Source organism: Peromyscus californicus, unplaced genomic scaffold, assembly GCF_007827085.1.
Source record: "Peromyscus californicus insignis strain IS unplaced genomic scaffold, ASM782708v3 Scaffold_19__1_contigs__length_69161282, whole genome shotgun sequence".
In the NCBI taxonomy this organism is placed as follows: Eukaryota; Metazoa; Chordata; class Mammalia; order Rodentia; family Cricetidae; genus Peromyscus; species Peromyscus californicus.
The window spans coordinates 22,113,600-22,134,333 of record NW_026294491.1 but is presented as its reverse complement, the minus strand read 5'-3'; the positions used below and the strand labels follow the sequence as shown (position 1 = coordinate 22,134,333).

General features: G+C 37.9%; 1 protein-coding gene across 4 annotated transcripts in view; it reads left to right on the top strand.

The window, feature by feature from the left end:
- Positions 1 to 20,734, top strand: part of Ctnna3 (catenin alpha 3) — a 1,464,870-nt gene that overhangs the window by 1,076,900 nt on the left and 367,236 nt on the right. For all 4 annotated transcript variants that reach the window (XM_052744818.1, XM_052744817.1, XM_052744819.1 and 1 more), the window contains one exon: positions 8,769 to 8,969. In XM_052744818.1, coding sequence (XP_052600778.1) covers positions 8,769 to 8,969 — 201 coding nt within the window. The remainder of the gene's footprint in view (positions 1 to 8,768; positions 8,970 to 20,734) is intronic.

Here is a 20,734-nt window from a genome sequence, read left to right as displayed (position 1 = left end):
TTGATGAAACTTCTATTTGTCCCATATTGAAAGTATACATTTTACATCAGGGTTTACTCTATGTCATACATTCTATGGGTTTTGACAATGACGTGTGTTGTGTGTTCACCATTAGGATGTTATACAGATGGCTTTACTACTTTGAGAAGCTCCAGTGCTTAACTTAGGTATTCTACCAGTTATTAGCCACTGGTCTTTCAGTGTCTGCTTAGCCTTTTTTTTTTTTTGGGGGGGGGCCACACCGTATAGTTGTAATCATACCATATGTTCCCTTTCCATATAAACTTTGTGAATGAATTTATGTTTCTTCCATGATAATTTTTAGTTGATAATTCATTTAATCACTTTTTGTATTATTGCATTGTCTGCATGTCCTGCAGGTTGGCAATTCACATACTGAAGGGCATTTTTATAAACAACTCCCCATCATGGCAATGATAATATGCCTATGTAGTGTGAATTTAGATTGACAACTTATCTGCCAAGTAACAAGAAGTATAATTCTTATATTGTACTATACTGAGCCTTGTAAGCATTGGCACACAGTCTTTGTAGTGGTTGCCCCAAACTGTATTTATTCCAGGAGTGAGGGAAATTTCCTGTTACTCCACCTCCTCTCCAGCATTTATTGTTCTCAGTGTTATGAATTTCAGTGTGTTAATAGATATGTGTAATATGTTCCTTTGTGAGTACTTGAGGAGAGACTGTTTTGAAAATATTTGCATTTACTTATTTGAGGCACTTTATAAACTCAGATTAGATGTCTGCTTAAGTCCTTTGCTTGTCATTAAATTAGATTTTTGTTGATTATCACTAAATGTTAAGAATTACTTAGAGGCTACAGATATGGCTCAGTGGTTTAGAGCACTGGCTGCTCTTCCAGAGGACTAGGGTTCCATTCCCAGCACTCACAGGACAGAGCACAGGTGACTTTAATGCACAGTCTAGATCTGGTGGCCTCTTGTGGCCTCCATGGTCAACTGCAGGAATGTGGTACACATCTATATTCTCACATAAAACAGTAATACACATAAAACACATTTTCTAAATAAAAAAAAGAATTCTTTGTAAAACTGATACTAGTCTTGCCTCTTCACATGAGTCCTGGAAATGTATTTTAGTCTGTTTTTTTTTTTTTTTGTCTTAACAGTCCCTTGCCAGTACAGAAAATTTTCATTTATTGAAGCCCAACTTATTAAAAACCATCTTCCCCTAAATTGCTTTTGGTAAGCTTGTTTGATTGTAGCAACAGGAAGGAAGCTAGAACCTAGAAGACCTGTGTATACACATTAGCCTCAAAGTAATACTTGCATAACTTTTTAAGAGACATTAATCATTGTGATTAAATTCATGCTAAAAAGAAATTTTGACTACTATTAAATAGAAACAAATAACAATTACCTTACACACAGCTGCTTTCATTTGCTTTTTCATTTCATGACTTTTTTGTGAACAAGAAAAAAAAAAACATTCTGTATTTTGGTTATTGTTTCTGGAACATTTTCTTTGTGATGAGTTTTAAATGAACAGATGTAGATCCAGGTATATAAAGAAGGAAAACATTTATTTATAATTAAACTCAGCTTCACTCTCTAAACTCACATATACCAGGTAAACTGAGCTCACATTAATCTTTCCAATTTAGTAATGTCATTTTATTTTGCTCTTGAAAAAGAAAACCAAGAAGACGCAGCACCCATTTTTTCTTGTTTTCATCATTCAGAAATTATTATTATTATTATTATTATTATTATTATTATTATTATTACTATTATTATTATTTTGTCACAGACCCAGGTATCAGGTGCGGGCACTGTTGGTGCTGTATTCTTTCTCAGTTCAAGTTCCTTTCCCTCTAGGCTTTCTCATTGTTATAGTCAAAGTCCAGATTGAGTCATGAGAAAATATACTTACTTCTCAACAGTCTCATATTTGCAAATAAAATATGCTTACAGTTTCAATCTATTGTATGGACTGTTGATTTATAAGATTGCATTTTGGAGGCTAAATAATAACTAACTTATTTTCATTGCACTTCTTTTTTTTTTCTACATTCCTTGAAGCAGTGAAGTTGACCTTTACGTTCTGGCTTTTATTAGAGAAAACTAAATAAGTAAAAAAAAAATAATGTGGACATTTCTGTAAATGCCTTTGAAATCTCATTGTGCTCTCTTGCTCCAGTGACGGCAGGTGGAGTTAGCCTGAGAAGCTCGCAGGGGACAGAGTGTTCAGGGTGACAGATCAGTTCCATTTAGCCCCATGTTTGGTTCATTTCCAGCATAACAGAAATCACCCTTTGCATTCCAGGATGGCTGTAACGAATCAATGGGAATTGCCAGTAATTCAGCAGTTCCCTAGTCTTAAAAGTATGCATCGGTGCCCACATCAGAATGCTCCATCCTCCTGTCACATCAAAAGGCAAATGGAAAGCTACTCCGGAGCCTCAGACCAGCTGCCTTATGTGTCACCTTTCAAAGTGCAATATTCTAAATATTCTTGGTCTATAACAACATGCTTTGTCTCTTTTAAATAGCATTTTTAAATTATCTAATTCCTGAGACCAGATGACTCTGTAGCTGAAAAAAAAAAAAAAAACTGAAGGAGAAACAGAACTCTAAACAACATTGCAATATGTAATAGAAATACCCAGTGCATCACAATATTCAGAAATAGATCAGTGAGCATTTGATATGGTATATTTAATTTTTAGTAATTCCTAGATGTTTACTGGCTATAGAGCCAGCATAAAACTTTTAAGTTATTCACAACGACTTTTTAACTTCATAAAATTTCCTGACAACACAATAATATTTATAAGAAATAAGCTTAATATTTAGATATTCTATGTATGTGGAAGGTACGCAACATTTTCATTTTCTTTTTCTGTAAGTCTATATTTAAAATTTCATACAAATAATATTTCTACCACTCTGTGAAGATTTCATGATAATGGGAAGGTGTCACAATAACGGAAAAGTTATGATATTTATATTTTATACTATACTTACATGTAATTTTGAAGGTCATTTTATCATCATAATCCACATCTTTGGGATGGCAGCCTCAGAGTAATTCTGGTTATATGCTTATTGTCTTTTCTTTCATTATTATATTTTCAAATTGTATGTGGTCATATGAGACTTTTATATATGAATTCACATCTATAATTCTTCAACATAACAATATCATGGCTTTATTAGTGCGAACAATAGCCACAAAACCATCTGTAAGGCCAAACCAAGCAGAGACAAAACATACTGATTTGATTTGATTCTCTAATTTCACTAATGTGGCGGCTACCACACACATCAGTATTATGTAGAAGAGATGACCATCCCATTCATTGTTCCTGTGTATAATTTGTCTATTTATCCCATACTAAACGCAGTAGGAAAAAATAATTTATCACAGGCATCATTTCATCTTAATTAAACAAATTACAGAGTTTATTAGATAATTAATCTTCTGAGAATGAACATTATTCTTCCGAAGTGTTAATATACTTCATAGGACTGAACAAAACTATCAATGCAATCTAAACTTGAGAACACCTACTGAACAGAGATGAAACACTCATTGTGTGCATATGTGGTGTGCTTTAACATGCCTTATGAATATACCTGAAAATGATAGTTTTTTTAATGTGTCATAAAAATGCATGTCTATGGACTTCCCAAAATGTAATTGTTGTGCTTTCACTTAAACTTTTATTTCATTACATAAGAGATAGGAACAGTAATGCTTGCACGTGTTTCCTGTTGCAATGGAACCATCCAGTTTTATTGTGTGTCTTATGATATATTCATAAGAGAATGCTACAGATTAGTTTAAAAGCCTGGTGAATTTATAGTTTAATGTTTTCCTTTTAATTTTTCAATCAGAAATTACAGACTGAATGACTGGAATGACAAATTCTATCTATTTGTTGTGTGTAGCATGAATTCTAATTGGTAATAATAATAATAATAATAATAATAATAATAATAATACCCAGAGTCAGATATCAGGGTGAAATCTGAAAGATCAGAGAAGCAGAGAAGCCAGCCACTACAAAGACTTCTTACCTCTAGGAATTCTCAGACTGAAAAGGAGCAATCAGCTCCTGTCTCCTTCTGCCTTATATTCCTCTCTCTGCCCAGACATATCACTTCCTGTCTCCACCTTCCTAGTGCTAGAATTAAAGGCATAGGAATCCCAAGTACTGGGATTAAATGTGTGAGCCATCACCTCCTGGCTCTGTTTCTCTTCTAGACTGAATTAATCTTGTATAGCCCAGGATGGCCTGGAACTCACAGAGATCTGTCTGCCTCTGCCTTCTGAGTGCTTAGATTAAAGTTGTGTGCCACCACTGCCTGGCCTCTATGGCTAACTAGTGGCTTAGCTCCATACTCTGATCATCAGGCAAGCTTTATTTGTTAGATCACAAACAAAATGTCACCACAGTTGTGTTTAATAAACACATCTAGTTCGGCATCTGGCATAGTAGTTCATGCCTTTAACCCCAGCATAGGGGAGGTAGAGGCAGGTAGATCTCTGTGAATTCAAGGCCTACCTAGTCTTCACAGCAAGTCCCAGGACAGATAGGGCTATTATACAGAGAAACCCTGTCTCAAAAAAATAAACAAAACAAAAAAAACCCAAACAAACAAAACAAACAAGCAAACATGTAGAGCAACAGAACAAAACCAGAGACTCAAACATGAGTATGTATAACTTCAGCAATTGCATACTTAGGAAATATAACAAAAGAGGCTGGGGGCAGGGGAATCAAACAGTGCTGGGAAAATTGAATGTCCAAATGCAAAGAAATGAAATTAAAATTGTAGCTATCACCTTGCGCGCGCACGTGCGCGCTCACACACACACACACACACACACACACACACACACACACACACACACACACACACACACACAAAACCAGCTCCAAATTGATCGAAGACCTAGTTGTGATAATTGAAACTGCTAGCAGAGGAGGGCCCTGGCTTGAACTAACCTGAAGGCTTTCTTCCTAAGTATTAGCTTCCATGGTACCAGAAGATGCCATGTAAGCTTCCAAAGGAGGGAAGCCACCAAGAATCCTACCCAGCTATGATGCCTATGAGCCACAACAATGCCTAGCATTGCATAATAACCACAACGGTGAAGTCTTGGCTTGTATACCTTGGTGGGAACCAATAGCTCTCTAATTGCAATGAAGACATGTTCAACAACAGGGATATCATGCCTGGTACTGGAAACCTAGCCAAGTACACAGAGCTAATGAAATCATGGGTCTTGGAAGAGAACATACAGATACCCCTTTACTAAACCAGCAGAATCTCTAACTACGTTCTAAGTATTTGTCCTTATAACCTCAGATAAATATAGCCTTCACTTATCATCAGTGAAACACAACCCATTAAAATGCAGAACTGCCTGGATGCCTCCCAAACAGATCAAGCCAAATCAACTGTCTCACCCATTCAGAGGGCCTGATCCAGTTGGGGACCCCTCAGCCATTGGTTCATAGTTCATGTGTTTCCATTCGTTTGGCTATTTGTCCCTGTGCTTTATCCAACCTTGGTCTCAACAATTCTCGCTCATATAAACCCTCCTCATTTTCGCTAATTGGGGGGAAGGTGAGGTGGGCTGGAGCGGGGAGAACAAGGGAATCCGTGGCTGATATGTAGAACTGAATTGTATTGCAAAATAAAAATAAAAATTAAAAAAATATATATATATAAAAAATGCAGAACTGTGGAGCCCAGTCCCAATGGATACATTTGCAAATTAACCTCTGCACATAATCCCCAGGGGACAGTGCAGAAGAGGGGCCGGAAAGACAGTAAGAAGCAGAGGGTCCGTGAGTTTGTTGTGAGATTGTGTCTCCTAGTGAAATCAGAAGCTACACCCATGACATCTCACCAACATGATTGCCCAAACGTGAGCTGAACAAGGACAACAACAATAGACACGCCAAAGTGCAACGGGGAGAGCCCTCGAAGCCTCAACCCTACACAAAGAACTACAAGCAACTAAGGAATGCTGAGATTGGGAGAAACTGTCTTCCCCAAGGAAGAGCACAGCAATTGGTTAACCCATACCAAACTTTCATCTCTAAAAATATACATACGTATAACATGCAGACTGAGGTCATTATATTATATTATATTATATTATATTATATTATATTATATTATATTATATTATATTATATTATATTATATTATATTATATTATACATATATAAAACACAGTATATTTATTTTTTTAGGAATGTATATATGCATGTAACAGCATATGCATATATGCATACAACAAATATGCATACAATAGCGATTAATGAAAAGAGAGACCATGAATTTAAAAGAGAGTAAGAAGGGCTATATGGAAGGTTTGGGGAGAAGAAAAGGAGGGAGGATGATGTAATTATATTATAATCTCCAAAATAAAAGAAATCATTTAAACAACAATACAAGGCAAACATGCTAACCACAGGAGTGGGCAGTGCAGTTATGTCAATGTTTTAGCATGCCCACAGAAAGAGTCAAATGAAAAACAGTAAAAATACATGTAAGTGAAGCTTAGAAAGTCTGCAATGGAACAGTAGAGTTCACAGAAAATATTCTATGATAGTTTCATTATTATTATTATTCAACTATAACAGGTTTGTTCTATGTATCCAGAGACATGCTGACGACCTTTAACTTGCTGTTCTATGGGAAACAGCATTCTATTCTTGCCCATAATCTTCTTTCATCGTTTAAATATCCATTAAGAGAAAAATATGACTGTGGCTAACTTAGTCATGTGATTAACGTACATCGGCACGGACAGTCAACACATGTGCATAAACACATCCAAGAGAAACAGGAGAGGGAGGACACAAAGGTTAATAAGAGGTTATAGGACACTAAGGTCTTTTGTTATAACAATTTTTGTGTATGTTGATAAATAATCGAAACTTTAATTCTCTTGCGTGGGGATTCATGTGATAAAGCCTGAAGCCAAATCACTAGTTTTGAATTTTTTTTTTAATTCTTATAAATAATCATGTGCATGGTGATGAAAGACTCTTATCCCAGCACTTGAGAAGCTGAGGCAAAAGAATGGAGAATTCAGGGCCACCCAGGGCTGAATGAGTGAGACCCTATTTCCAAAAGCAAAAATACAGCAACGAGAACTAAAACAAGAAACAAAAAAAGATCATCATTTACATTTGTTGATATTACACGTATTTCCTCATATTGTCACCTTACTTTTCTTTGAGAATATTAATAATTTTATAGAGTACGTTGTTGTCTTATTGTGATAATTATTCCCTGTTGTCTTTTGATATTCTAACCCTGTCAGAGTAGACAAGTCTGTCTGTGTGTGTGTGTGTGTGTGTGTGTGTGTGTGTGTGTGTGTGTGTGTGTGTGTGTGTGTGTGTGTGTGTGTGTGTGTGTGTGTGTGTATGTGTGTGTCCACAGACTTGAGAAATTGTTGCTTTACAACACAAAGATTTTAGTTTGGGGAATTGGAGAGATGGCAGTGTGGTTAAGAATGCTTACTTTCTTCCTGTTCAGCATCCCCAGCATCCTCATCAGGTGGCTTTCACCAGTCTCCAACTCCAGAGGATCAGCGCCCTCTTATGGCCTCTGAAGGCACCTAAATGCACATGCACATACCCACCCACCCCATCCGCATACATAATCAATATTTTAAAAATATCATAGATTTCATATTTTATTATCTGCTAGCTAAATAAAACACCATTGTTTTATTCTCCTGTATACTTAATCAAAGATGGTAGTTTTAAATTTGCACTCTTATATAACATTGCTTTTATTCAGAACTAAATATTCTATAATTATATATTCTATTTCTATTTTAATGTAAAATACCTTCAATTTGTACTTGCGTCTCAAATATGAAACATGCTCTAAAGGCCCTAGCACCTAAAATAATGCATAATCAATACAGTTTTCTGTCCTTTATTCCCCTTGGTGCTTTGGATATTTCTACAATGAAGCTTTTAATTCTCTGTGTTAGGCTAACTGGTCTAGAACTCCTGTTCTTCTTGGGTCAGCTTCCCTAGTGCTAGGATTTGAGGTATGTATCCTCATATTAAGCACATTTCTCTCTCTCTCTCTCTCTCTCTCTCTCTCTCTCTCTCTCTCTCTCTCTCTCTCTCTCTTTCTCTCTCTCTCTCTCTCTCTCTCTCTCTCCCCTTGTGTGTGTGTGTCTGTCTGTCTACCTGTCTGTCTGTAGGTGTAGATGCCCATCTATCCATGAACATAAGCAGGCCAGAAGTTGTTGCTGGATAGCTTCTTTTTCATCATTGTCCATCTTATTTTTGGAGAGACAGACTCTCTCTCTGAGTGTGGAGCTCACTGGTTTGTCTATTTGTTTTTCTAGACTGGCTCTCTAAACTTCCCCTGGGCTCTCCCTGTCTCTGTCCCCAACTATAGCACTGTGGTTACATATAGAGCTGTAGTGGCCAGATATTAAGTGAGTCTTGGTGATCCAAGCACAGACCTTCCTGTCTTTATCAGCTGAGCCATCTTCCCATACCCTGAAACTCTTATGTTCAAAAAGAAATTTCACATTTTATGGCTGTTGCAAATGGTAAGTAAAGAAATGAATTAAAAATACTTGTAACTTTACTTAATTAATTCATAATTAATTCCCAGTGCCCTAAGTAACATAGTGTGTCCCGAGTGAAAAGTCAATAATATTGCAATGCGCTACATGTGTGTGATCAAAACACATGCATACAAGTAACTTGCTCTGTTTCTTTACAGAAAGCCACATCCTGGAAGATGTCAACAAATGCATCATAGCCTTGAGGGACCAGGATGCTGATAACTTAGACCGAGCTGCAGGTGCCATCCGAGGACGAGCTGCAAGAGTAGCTCACATTGTCACAGGGGAAATGGACAGTTATGAACCAGGTGCTTACACGGGTGGTGTGATGAAGAATGTCAACTTCCTCACAGGCACGGGTGAGTCTCTGTCCACGATGACAGCTGCACAGTTCCTCATGTCTAAATATGCAAAGCGACCAAATATCTGTACATGGGAAGATGAAAGGTCTCAGTCTGTATCGCTTGATCCCACACATAGCACATCCCTATACCATCTAATTGGTGTCTGGTATCCTGTCGTTATGTGACTTGAAACTTATCCCAGTGGAAAAAAACATATTCATTGAGAAAAAAGGGTCTTTTTAAATACATGCATTACTCCCAGGGCCTTAGCCACTTGTGAGTGTTTATTAATGTTAGAGATGTTTGGAGCTATAATTAGGCCAGCATGGGGTTAAGCATGCAGTAGTTTGCAGGCTTTCATTTGGCTATATTATTGGTACCCCTGGGTTTCTTATTATTTAACCATAGCAGGTTTTTCCTATGTATCCAAAGACATGCTGGCTACATTTAGCTTGCAATTCTATGGAAAATAGCTTTCTATTCTTGCCCTAATTCTTCTTTCATTGTTTAAGAAATATATAATACATGACTGTTTTGGTGGCAGTACTCAAGTTACTATTTTCTAAAATTGGGCAGAGAATGATTTGAATCACTCTCAATATAATGATATTTTTCTTTCAAATACTATTGTTAACGTTTCTCCAAGAGACCCATGGTAAGTCAGGATTCACAGAGAATCATGAACAAGGATGGCAGTCAACAGTTTTTATAAATTGTTATGGCAGAGCTCCTTCCTATGAACCACTTTTGTGAAATTGAAAATCTTGTGGAGATTATATATATATATATATATATATATATATATATTGCCTCTTGACAAGAGAGTGATGTTGTGTCTGGGATTCCTGCAGATATCATATTTAAATCATCCTTTCTTAAGAGATACATAGGGCATGTTAACTTTGAAATTTTTTTCATATTATTTGTGAAAAAAGAGGAATGGACAATACTTTTAATTTTTTCATTTTATTTTATGTTTTTAGATGTTTTGTTCATGCCTCATGTGCATGTATGCCCCTAAGACCAGAAGAGGGCATCAGGTCCCCTGAGACTGGTGTTGCAGACAGTGTGATCCACTATGTGGATGCTGAGAATTGAACTTAGGTCCTCTGCAAGATCAGTCAGTGCTCTTAACTGCTGAGCCATCTCTTCATCACTGATGGACGATCTTTAAAACAAAATGAAACCGAGCAACAACAACAAAAACACTTCTTCCATTTTAAAATTTGAAACTCTTAAGATGATTTAAATATATCAATCATTGATAACTTTCTCATCATCTCTTTAAACATACTTCTCAAATAATGAAATGGTCTGAGGAAAGGTGGTAAAGGCACATCTATAGCTCTTGATATTAAACTAATATTTCCACATCCACTCCTCAGAGATATTAATGACACAAATCAAGCACATGGTCAGTTATGGTGGTATAATCCAGCAATCCCAGCTCTCAGACTAGGCCGGCATGGAGTCTGAGGCACAGTATCATCAAGAATTCAAGGCCTGTCTGTGCTGCATTTAAGATCCTGTTTCAAAACACACAGAAAGAATTGAGAACATATTAGTTGCTCCTTTTATTGTTTGGAAATATGTGTACTGGCTTTGGAAGTTGGTTATGTTACAGTTATTTAATATCTCTTTCTATTCCAGATTTGCGTGATCCTTTATTGGTTCAAATCAAGTACTTATTATCTGTGTCCATTTTTAGGGAAAAAGTTTATTCTGCAGGCATCTTGAGTAACCATGGTCCAGGAACACAGTTTTAGCTTACCCCAAATTCCATGTTCCAGTGTGGAAGCAGTTTCATGAAGTTTTATAGTTTTATATAACAAAGATGTGTCATAAATCGAGGCAAGTTCAGAATATATTGGTGGGTCCATCAGAAAAAGGTGGGTACAGCAAGATGGGAGAAGCCCACGATCCTATCAGATGACATCCTTAGCTTTCGAGTTGATGGAAACTAGGGTCTGGTCAATAACGGGTTCCATTTCCCACCTTCCAAAAATGGCATTTTAAATATGAGGGAAACTGTGCAAAACATTTTCTTTTTTATCCAGGTGAAAATTTCCTGTGGGGTGAAGTGGCTCAAGTCCACCAGGGTTGCTGAACTTTGCTTGCATCTCAGTTCTGGGACTGCATTCCGCAAGTCTCACCTGCAGACGCTGTGGCCATAACATCTCTATGAGGTGCCAAGTCTGCACTTTTAAACTCCATAGGCAGAGAGCACATCTGCCAGACGCACAGGGTGAAGTGGAAGTGAATTCCTCCAGTGTTCAGAACTGCTGGCAGTCATTCTACATTAGAAACCGTAGCCAAATCACTCAGACATTGAAATACGTTCTTGTTAATGCACCTGTGATTATTAATGACTGTACCAAATATTCACAATCGGAAGAGCTAACAAAACCCCCAAACCCTTTCCTCTCTTTACTTGTAAAATAACATTAATTAAAATATCCCATTCAAATCATGGTTTACATTCCAAAGGTGAGACGTATAGAATATTTTGGGCTATTTTGTAAAAAGTGAATCTTATTATGAAATGTATAATTTATGACTCCTAAGTAATCATCTTGGTCTCTTTCAGACAAGCTTTAGGCATATCCTTGAAGTACACTTCTGTTTTCTTCTTCATAAAAATAATTCTAATTCAAAATTTCCTCCAAATAGCTTTCCTTGAAATTTATCAAAAGCGTGCCTCACAAAAGGGAATTCTTCAGAGCAATGAACTAAATGAAAAACCCTAATTAGATCAGTTTGATCTTAGCCAAAGCTGAGGACTGTGTGTTCTCTCTCTCCCATGGAGACATTGTCTATTTAATACATAAAAATTGTCTATTAAATATATAAATATTTCTAACTCTTCTGTCCTACCCCATTGACTGATGGGTAACAGTCATCTTTGTTCACCCCTGGGTCATATCTTGGACTTATCACTTAAATACTTACCAAATTACATAATTGGAAATGTCATGTTTTGTGTTGTGAAGCCTTAGTAGCTCACATTTTAGCAAAAGAATACTAATGTGGCCTGTTTTTCTCTTTGGTTCATTTTCTTTTTGTTAGTTCTCAGGGTTTAGCCCAGCTTCTTCAAAATAACTTAATGGAGATCTCCTGTGAATAGTTTTTGTTTTTTTTTTTTATTCCTGAGACCCCCTAATGTTTAGAAAATTTGCTGTAAGTATCATCATGAATGATGGAGCCTCTGCTATCTTGTCTCAGTTACAGAAAGAGTTCATGGAACATGGTGCCTTGATTTTTTTTATCATACTTTGTGGCTCATTAACAGGTTTTCTGGTTTTAATGACCTCCTAGGTTATTCTCCACATTAGGATGCAAGGCTGCCCTGCTTCCGTTCAGAAACTGACATTGTCCCCACCTACTAGTCTGAAGGGAAATGAAGTCAATAATGGAGAGCTACTTTTTGCCAACAGAGGCATAGCATTCTAATCTTCACATGAAATACTTTATGTTCTCACAACTCTACCCCAGCACTGAGCTCCTTCACCTGTTGGGAAACCCTTCTGGGGTGGGGGCTTAGATTAATTTATTGTTTGTTGGTGTTTGAGACAGGGTCTCTCCATGTAGTCCTGGCTGTCCTAGAGCTTGCTATGTAGACCTGGCTGGTTTTGAACTCACAGAGACCCTCCTGCCTCTGCCTTCCAAGTGCTGGGATTAAAGGCATAAGTTCCACACATCTGGCCTGGATTAGGTTTTTTGTTTGTTTGTTTTTGTTTTTTTTTTTTTTTTTTGGTTTTTCGAGACAGGGTTTCTCTGTGTAGCTTTGCGCCTTTCCTGGTACTCGCTTTGGAGACCAGGCTGGCCTCGAACTCACAGAAATCTGCCTGCTTCTGCCTCCAGAGTGCTGGGTTTAAAGGCGTGCACCACCACTGCCCAGCTCTGGATTAGTTTTTAAAATAACCTGAAAAACTGCAACATGAAAGCTAGAAGTTACCCTCTTAATGCCAACTTTAGTTCTTTCTTAGGATGTTAGGGAGAGGCCAACTACAGGATGGACCTGGTAGAGTGTATTTTCCTGTGGCTATCGGCTCTATCAAAGTCAGGAATGAGCAGGTCCAAAAGCATCCATTGTTGCAAACCATCCAACCCTACCTCATTTCACTGTCAGCCAGAAATAGAGATAAAAACAGAGCAGACACATAAATGACCCCGAACAAGACATCCTGATTGCCCCTGCTCTTGGAAACTAGTATTTATTGGAAATAATAGTACATTCACCCAGTGACTGATGAATCCCAAACTGCAGATGTAGCCCTGTGGACAGAGTCTGCGCTTGTTGTGCCCAAATCCCTGGGATCAGTCTCAGCACCATATAAACAAGGCATGGTGGTGCACACCTGTAATCTCAACACTTAGGAGGTGGAGGCTGGAAACTGGCAAGTGTTAGCCTTGTCTACAGTGGCCCCTAACTCATGATAATGAAACCCAATAAAAATAAAAATAAAGGAAGAGGAGAAGAAAAACGCATGCCTGGGAGCCCTTCTTTCTTAAAGCCCTGGGGACTCAGACTGTTATACACACACACCCAAAGGCATTTGAGACACTTGAAAATTTATTTGAGGCCACTTGTGAAAATTTCTGTGGTGGTTTTTCTTCATACAGATTTAAATAGCAGTTAGAATTGATTAAACTGACAATTAACTAAATAGAATGGATTGTGTTGGTAAGCTAGACTCAGACAGGCTGCATTCCGTATGGTGCATCTCTGCCCGACAATCCTAATAAGCAGTTGCACACAAATGCCAAAGGATTTGGTCCAAAGGTCCTGGCTCTCTGCAGCATTTGAAAATTAGTATTCTACATTCTAGGTGTGACTGAAAGAAATTTCCTTTGCCCAGCAGAGTGAAGCAATATCATTTTCACGGCAGAGGTGGCTGGAGCTTCTTGGTGTCTTCTCCTTTGTTGTTCCTAAATCACGGTCTCTAACCACGTCATCTTTGCCTCCATTTCCTCATATAGCTGGTCTGCTTTGTTTAATTCATTTTCCTCAAATTCACTAAACATATTTTCCAGGGTGTGTTACCAAAATCCCAGCCCATATGATCTCAGTAGATTTGAACACACTAAGGCTGTAACCATCTCTATCTAGGTATAGCCCATGTCATACCTCTCATTTTGGAATATTCTTACCACTTTTTATTAATTAATTAATTTATTTATTTGGGGTTTTTTCAAGACAGGATCTCTCTGTGTAGCTTTGGAGCCTGTCCTAGAACTTGCTCTATAGACTAGGCTGGCCCCGAACTCACAGAGATCCACCTACCTCTGCCTCCCAAATGCTGGGAATGAAAGGCTCATGCCACCACTGCCCGGTATCCTACCTCTTGTTTAACATGTCAAATTATATTCATCTTTCAAGAAACAGCTTTTAGTCTCGGCTTCTAGAAATCCTTTTATTTCTTCCAGCAGCCCTAATTTCTTTATGTTCAATATAATGTGACTCTTGAGAGATATGTCTCTAAGTAACCATAATAACCAGACAACCTCATAACTCTTTGCAAATCATCCAGAAATGACTTTCTTTCCATAGCTGCAGAACTAAGGGATAGCCCTATTCATTTCTTTGCATTATCTCTTCCAAACACTGCATATCTTATATTAAGTTAAAGATAAATAAATTATTAACAAAACTTAAACTCTTTTTGGAAACCTCAATTTTTAAAAGTTAATTAATATAAAAGAGTTGTTTATTTCAGGCTGGTCTTGAACTCACAATCCTGCTTCCACTTCCCAGATACTGGAAATTCAAGCACAGGATATCATTGTCTTGTTGGCTAGTATGATTTGGCTAATTCTGTTCTTGCAGTTGGAATGCTCTCTCTTGTTTATTACCATCTATATTGACCTTTGAACACTGACCCAAAGGTTACCACCCTTGCAAAAGTACTCTGGACTCCCTTTCAGTGACAGTTAATTACTCTGACCCAGGAAGTATTTGTCTTCTAGTGGAGGTTTATATCCCTTTATCTATGGTCATAACCCGCCATTTACAAGCAACTTTTTCCTACTAGGCTGCTTTATCCTTAAAGGCAGGCACCTGAGTTCATTTCTGCATCTCTCTGCTGGGGATGTCTTTCTGTATGCTGTGAATGTGTGTTGCTCTGATTTGGTTGGTAAATAAAATGGTGATTGGCCAGTAGCCAGGCAGGAAGTATAGTATAGGCAGGATAAGCAGAGAGGAGAATTCTGGGAACAGGAAGGCTGAGTCAGGAGTCGCCAGCCAGACACAGAGGAAGCAAGATGTGAAGGCAGAACTGAGAAAAGGTACCAAGCCACGTGGCTGAACACAAATAAGAATTATGAGTTAATTTAAGTGTAAGAGCTAGTCAATAGTTAGCCTGAGCTAAAATGGCCAAGCAGTTTTAATTAATATAAGCCTCCATGTGTTTACTTGGGTCCAAGTGGCCGCAGAGCCAAGCAGGACCAGGAAAACTTCAGCTACATCTCTCCTTAGTGGATTCTCTGCCTACTTGGTTACCAAGTTCTTCTCTACCATTTAAACTTAACATTTATTATAAGATCACATTGTGATGTAGCATAATGTAATTAATAAGATGTCATCTCTATTGAGGAAAACAGAAGCAGTGGGCTCTGTTAAAGGCCAGGGCAGAGGAAAGATTAAGGAAGTCATTCATTACTGTGCAGAGTTAGATATTAACCACTTCTAGAAAGCTCAGGTCAGCCTTTTAAAAGGTTCCTCAGTGAGCTGTTGAACAAGAGATCACGACTTTTGTGTATTCAATTACTTACAAGAGACATCAATGAAACATCTGTTGAAAGATCCCACTGAACTGGACTTCAACACCACTTTCAGCAAATTGTTGTGAGTGGCAGCAACCAGGATTTCAAACTCGGAGACCATCATTGGCAACCCCTTGCCCCTTTCAACAGCCTGAGAAAGGATTCTGAATTACTCCCTTTCTTCCTTTTCGCTTCAAGCCTGAATCTCACGCCCAAGAACACAGGTACCAAGAGAGGCTTCTAAGAGCCTTATGTCTGTGGATCACTTAACTAAGCCAGGATAGCCAGGTATCTTTTAGGTAGAAATTGCAGGTCAGTCATGGCTTTGAAAAAGTTTTATCCTGCCCAAGCTGGGACTGTTAGGTATAAGTGTAAAGAACTTGCATCTAAATAGAATGTCTGCCTAATACAAACCTATCTTCTCTCCAATGACTGGATTACTATAGGACTCAAATCTAGCAGTCAAGAGCAGAGAGCAATGAACTAATTGACACAGTCTAGTGCTTATCTCACTCTCTCCTTCCCGTCAGTCTAGGTCTAGCCCATAAAATGGAGCTGCCCACATTCAATATGGGTTCTCTTTCCTCAATTAACCCAATGAAGAACTATCTCACATGCATGCCCACAGGCCAACATAATGCAAACAATTCCTCATTGGGACTGTTTCCAGGTGATTCTTGGTTGTTTCACCTTTAAAATAAAGACTAACTCCATAAATACCAAAATTATATATATATATATATATATATATATATATATATATATATATACACACACACTGTGCAAAGGAAAAGGTTTTTCGAACCTTTTGGCTATAGTTCATTGACTCACAATTTCCTAGTCAATAATATTCTATTAGAAAAAAGGACAGATTCTGATACATTAGTAGAAATTTCACAGTCAGAAAAGGAAATAAAAGGCTTAAGACTGGATTTCAGAAGAACATAGGCAGAGACTGAAACATCTCCCTATGTAGAAACTGTGAAATGTGACTTTGAAGATGGTGCCAAAGGAAAAAAGGATTAAAGATAGAAGAGATGAATTGGCATGGGATAAAAGGAAAGGAGATGTGGCAGAGAAATAAAAGAATGGGCATCTACTCTTTGGTTCCTTACCAGTGTGAATACGAAGATGTTTTTGGGGTCTCGTATCTTCTTTACCTCTGTCTTAACTAAGATGATCTCCAAGAAAACAAGAAACCACCAAGAAAGAGAAGTCGGCTACACCTCTGGTTCTTACCCTACTGGCGTATACTTCTATGTAGAAAAGGACAAACTCGGACTTTTTCCATGATCTTTTTATAGGGCACAAGTAAATTTAATAAGAATTTATATTTAAATGTTTCAAGCATGAAGTATTCCTTTGGGTTCTGGGTTGAAAGCCACAGAATGTGCTGATGGTTAAATTAGGCAACAAGCCCTCAAGAAGACTGAAGAACAAGTAGAAAAATAGTGTAAACACCAGATCTGCTCTATCTGGCACCAATGTCAAAATCAGCCTGAGCTTCTGGAGGTTCTGTTACAACCCATGCTGAAACTTTGATGGTATCATAGTGTGACACTGGACGTCATGGATGCTACAGTGGTTTAACACCACTTTCCAGGTCTCTCTACCACTAGAATAAATCCTAAAAATATATCTGTTTGCGTTTTACTTGTTCTTCATCCCGCTTTCTCGGCATTATGTCAGCATAATGTACTTTATGAATCCACATCTTGGTTTTCGGCGTGTGGAAGGTGATTACTGAGCCTTTAAGTCACAGTGGAGACTCTTCTACATCATACCGGCTGATGATACTGTATCACAGGAAGTAGCTTTATGAGGGAAGGGAAGGGTGATGATGAAAAGCAGAAGATAATTACCAAACCCATGAAAGGACACAGATTAAGGAAAGATTGATTTTTTACCAACCAAATCGGTCATCACAGTGACAAAGGAGTAACTTCTACCCCTGACCAATTAGGAACATGGCCCTCAGTGGCTAGTTACAGCCTTAGTTCTTTATGATTGGTTATGACATTTTTAAATCAAACATACAAACTTCCTATATGCCTAGTAGATATACTAATAGGCATTACTATGATAGGACATAAACCCAAGGTATGTTTATGGGAGGACATTTTTATAACATATGATGAGTATGTTCATTACCAAGAGAACATAATAGAGGGTTATTTCTTAGTTGCTTTTGTGAAAACATGAGAGTCTTCTATGAAAATTAGGAAAAATCAAAGAAGTACAGAATACACTTCAGTGACTCCTTTACTTAATTGCAATAACAATAAAAAAGTGCCAGACCTGAATCTCATAACTCTTCAAATGTGAAATCATACATATTGGAGTGTATCATTTTGTTTTAAATCCAGCTAGGTAAGGGACATTAAGTTAATGTCTTTATTGATTAGTTTAGTTCTTTGAAAATTCCATGCAAACATACACATAAATATGTATTTGTGGCCACTGAGGAGAGGTTGGTTCCACCCTGACCTTTAAGGTGTGTATCCGCAATGTGGAAGTACTGCAATACATGTTCTGATTGCTTTTCCTTGCTTGCGCTGTCTATCTCCCTCCCACCACCAGCCTCTCCTCAAATCCCTACTAGTCCTTTCCCAGGTTCAGTATTTTTGGTTTGTTTTAAGATGCATTTGATCTTATCAGGGCCCTACGTGTGACCATTGCCTTGCACTACCCATGAGAGCTTACAGGAGTCATCAATGTGCACACAACTAAAGGCACTGATTTCTGCACCCCCTGAATCTGTCAGTAGAGGGCAGATCAGCAGTGAGGACAGAGCCCCTGAGCCCTTCCTCCACCCATGCTTGATTATGGACATGTCTGTCATTGTGCAGATTGAGGGTGGGTACCCACAAGCTGTTGTGAGTTTATGATTGACATGGTTGTATCTTACCTGGAGATGACATTTTATAGCCCTTCACCCTGTCTTCCAACTCTTAATATTCTTCTCATGGTGTTCCCCAAGCCTCAGAGGGGATAGTATACATGTCTTGTTTCAGGCTGACCCCTCATCATCACTTAATCTCAGCAACTTGTGCAGCCATAGGTATCTGCATTCACTGCTTCAGTAGAAAGAGAGTTCGCTAATAAAGGACAAGGGTAGCAATTGTCTGTGGTCATGTTTAGAAGACAGTCTGATGCTATATCAACTGGCTAAACAGCATATTGAGTTCCCTCCTACAAGCAAACACTTCCTCTAACATCTTTTATATTATTGTTGTTGTTATTATTATTATTATTATTATTATTATTATTATTATTATTATTTTCCAGGTTTAATGTATCAGGCATAGATTCTCTCATTGGAGAGGGTATCCAATCTAATAATATGTGCTCTGTGACAGCATAAATTAATGTCAAATAAAAGTATGGTTCTTGTTTGTCTATTGAGGAAAGTATAGTAGTATAGAGGTTAGTGGGGATCAAATACTCTGGGGTCGGGAGTAGTCAGTCATAGATTCTTCCTGGAAAATTGGAGTACTGAAGAGATCACTATTTCAACCCCCTCTAGCTAACACACACTATTATGTCGTATCACAGTTGGAAGGGGGCTCTGGGCTAGACCTCTGTCTACTGAGAAAGGCAACAATTAAGGTTCCTCATACAAGAATTATAGTAAACTATTTCATGAAATAGCACAGTGTATACATTTCTAATGATGTAGACTCTTTCTAGTGGACGTACTTTTCCTTTTCATTTCATCTTGAAAATCAGATTTGTGAAATTTATAAGATAATTCCCTTCTGTTATTTGAAGCATATTTTATGTATTAGTAGCCTTTAGCTGAAAATAAAATTAATCTTGCTTTCTAAAGAGATTTTTATGTATAGTATAGGAGAGTGCATTTGTATATTTATTGATGTAAACTGGCAAAGCTTTTAATATGATCACATGTAAAACTGAATTTGAGGCTCAAGGTCATTGAGGTTAGCAGAAAACTGAGTTAGTGTGTTCCCTTCCTCTCTCCTTTGGTTTCAGAGAGACCATTACTCATGTTTGGTACATAAGTCAGAGTGAGTTTCTCTTGCTGGTACATGGATGGCAACAAAACCAGAAGTTAATTGTCAGTGGCCAGAGCTTTTCCTTCCCCCAAATGTCTTCCCTGTCACTCTTAAACATGCAATCCTGAAGTCTGGGGGTGCTCACAGCTAACAAAATTATATCACCAAGTTTCCTGATAGGAATGATTTTAGTAAGTGAAAAAAATCAAACATGAAAAGTTTTTTTTTATTAAATTTACTTCTTTTGTGTGTGTATCCAGGCAGGTATTGGGGGGGTGGTTAATGTTCTAGTGCATGTGTGGAGGTCAAAGGACAATTTGGTGCTTTCTTTCCAGTATGTGAGTTCCTGGTGTGTACACTCAGCTCATCAGGTTTATTGATAAGCACTTGTATCACCTGAACTACCTCACTGGCTGGGAGTGAGCATTTACTAAAAAGGTGGATAGCATATGTTGATTTTTTCCAAAGTGAGGCAAGCTGTATTTATGCTGCCACACTTCATCGACGAGAAGGCACACATGGCATAAGAAGTGATTGCTGTGAGGAGGAAGGTACATCAGCAGGTCAGTGTTCAGAAGTGCCAACATCATCTGTGAGCTTTGTTAATTGGTGAGAACATTTTACTCAGTAATGTCCATATTAAAGTCATGAGTTGGTGAATGGAAGACCATTTACCTACCTTGTCAAGAACTGTAGACATAGTGATATCTCCAAAGGCCAGTAGAGCATGGGAAAATTATTTGAAAGGGAAGGTGTTTTAAATGGTACCCACATAGTAGGAAGTACAATGCTAAGTAGGAGTGGAACAAACACACATCACAAAAGTATTGTTAATTGAGCTAGGGAAGATAGAAATAACCATGAAAAGCCAAAGAGATTATTAACTAGGAAGCCCTTCCTATCATATGCAATGCTACTTTCTGTTGACATACATTCTCACTTCAAAAAAAAAAATGACATGGGTGGACGGCTCAGAGGTAAGAGCACCTGCAGAGTACCTGA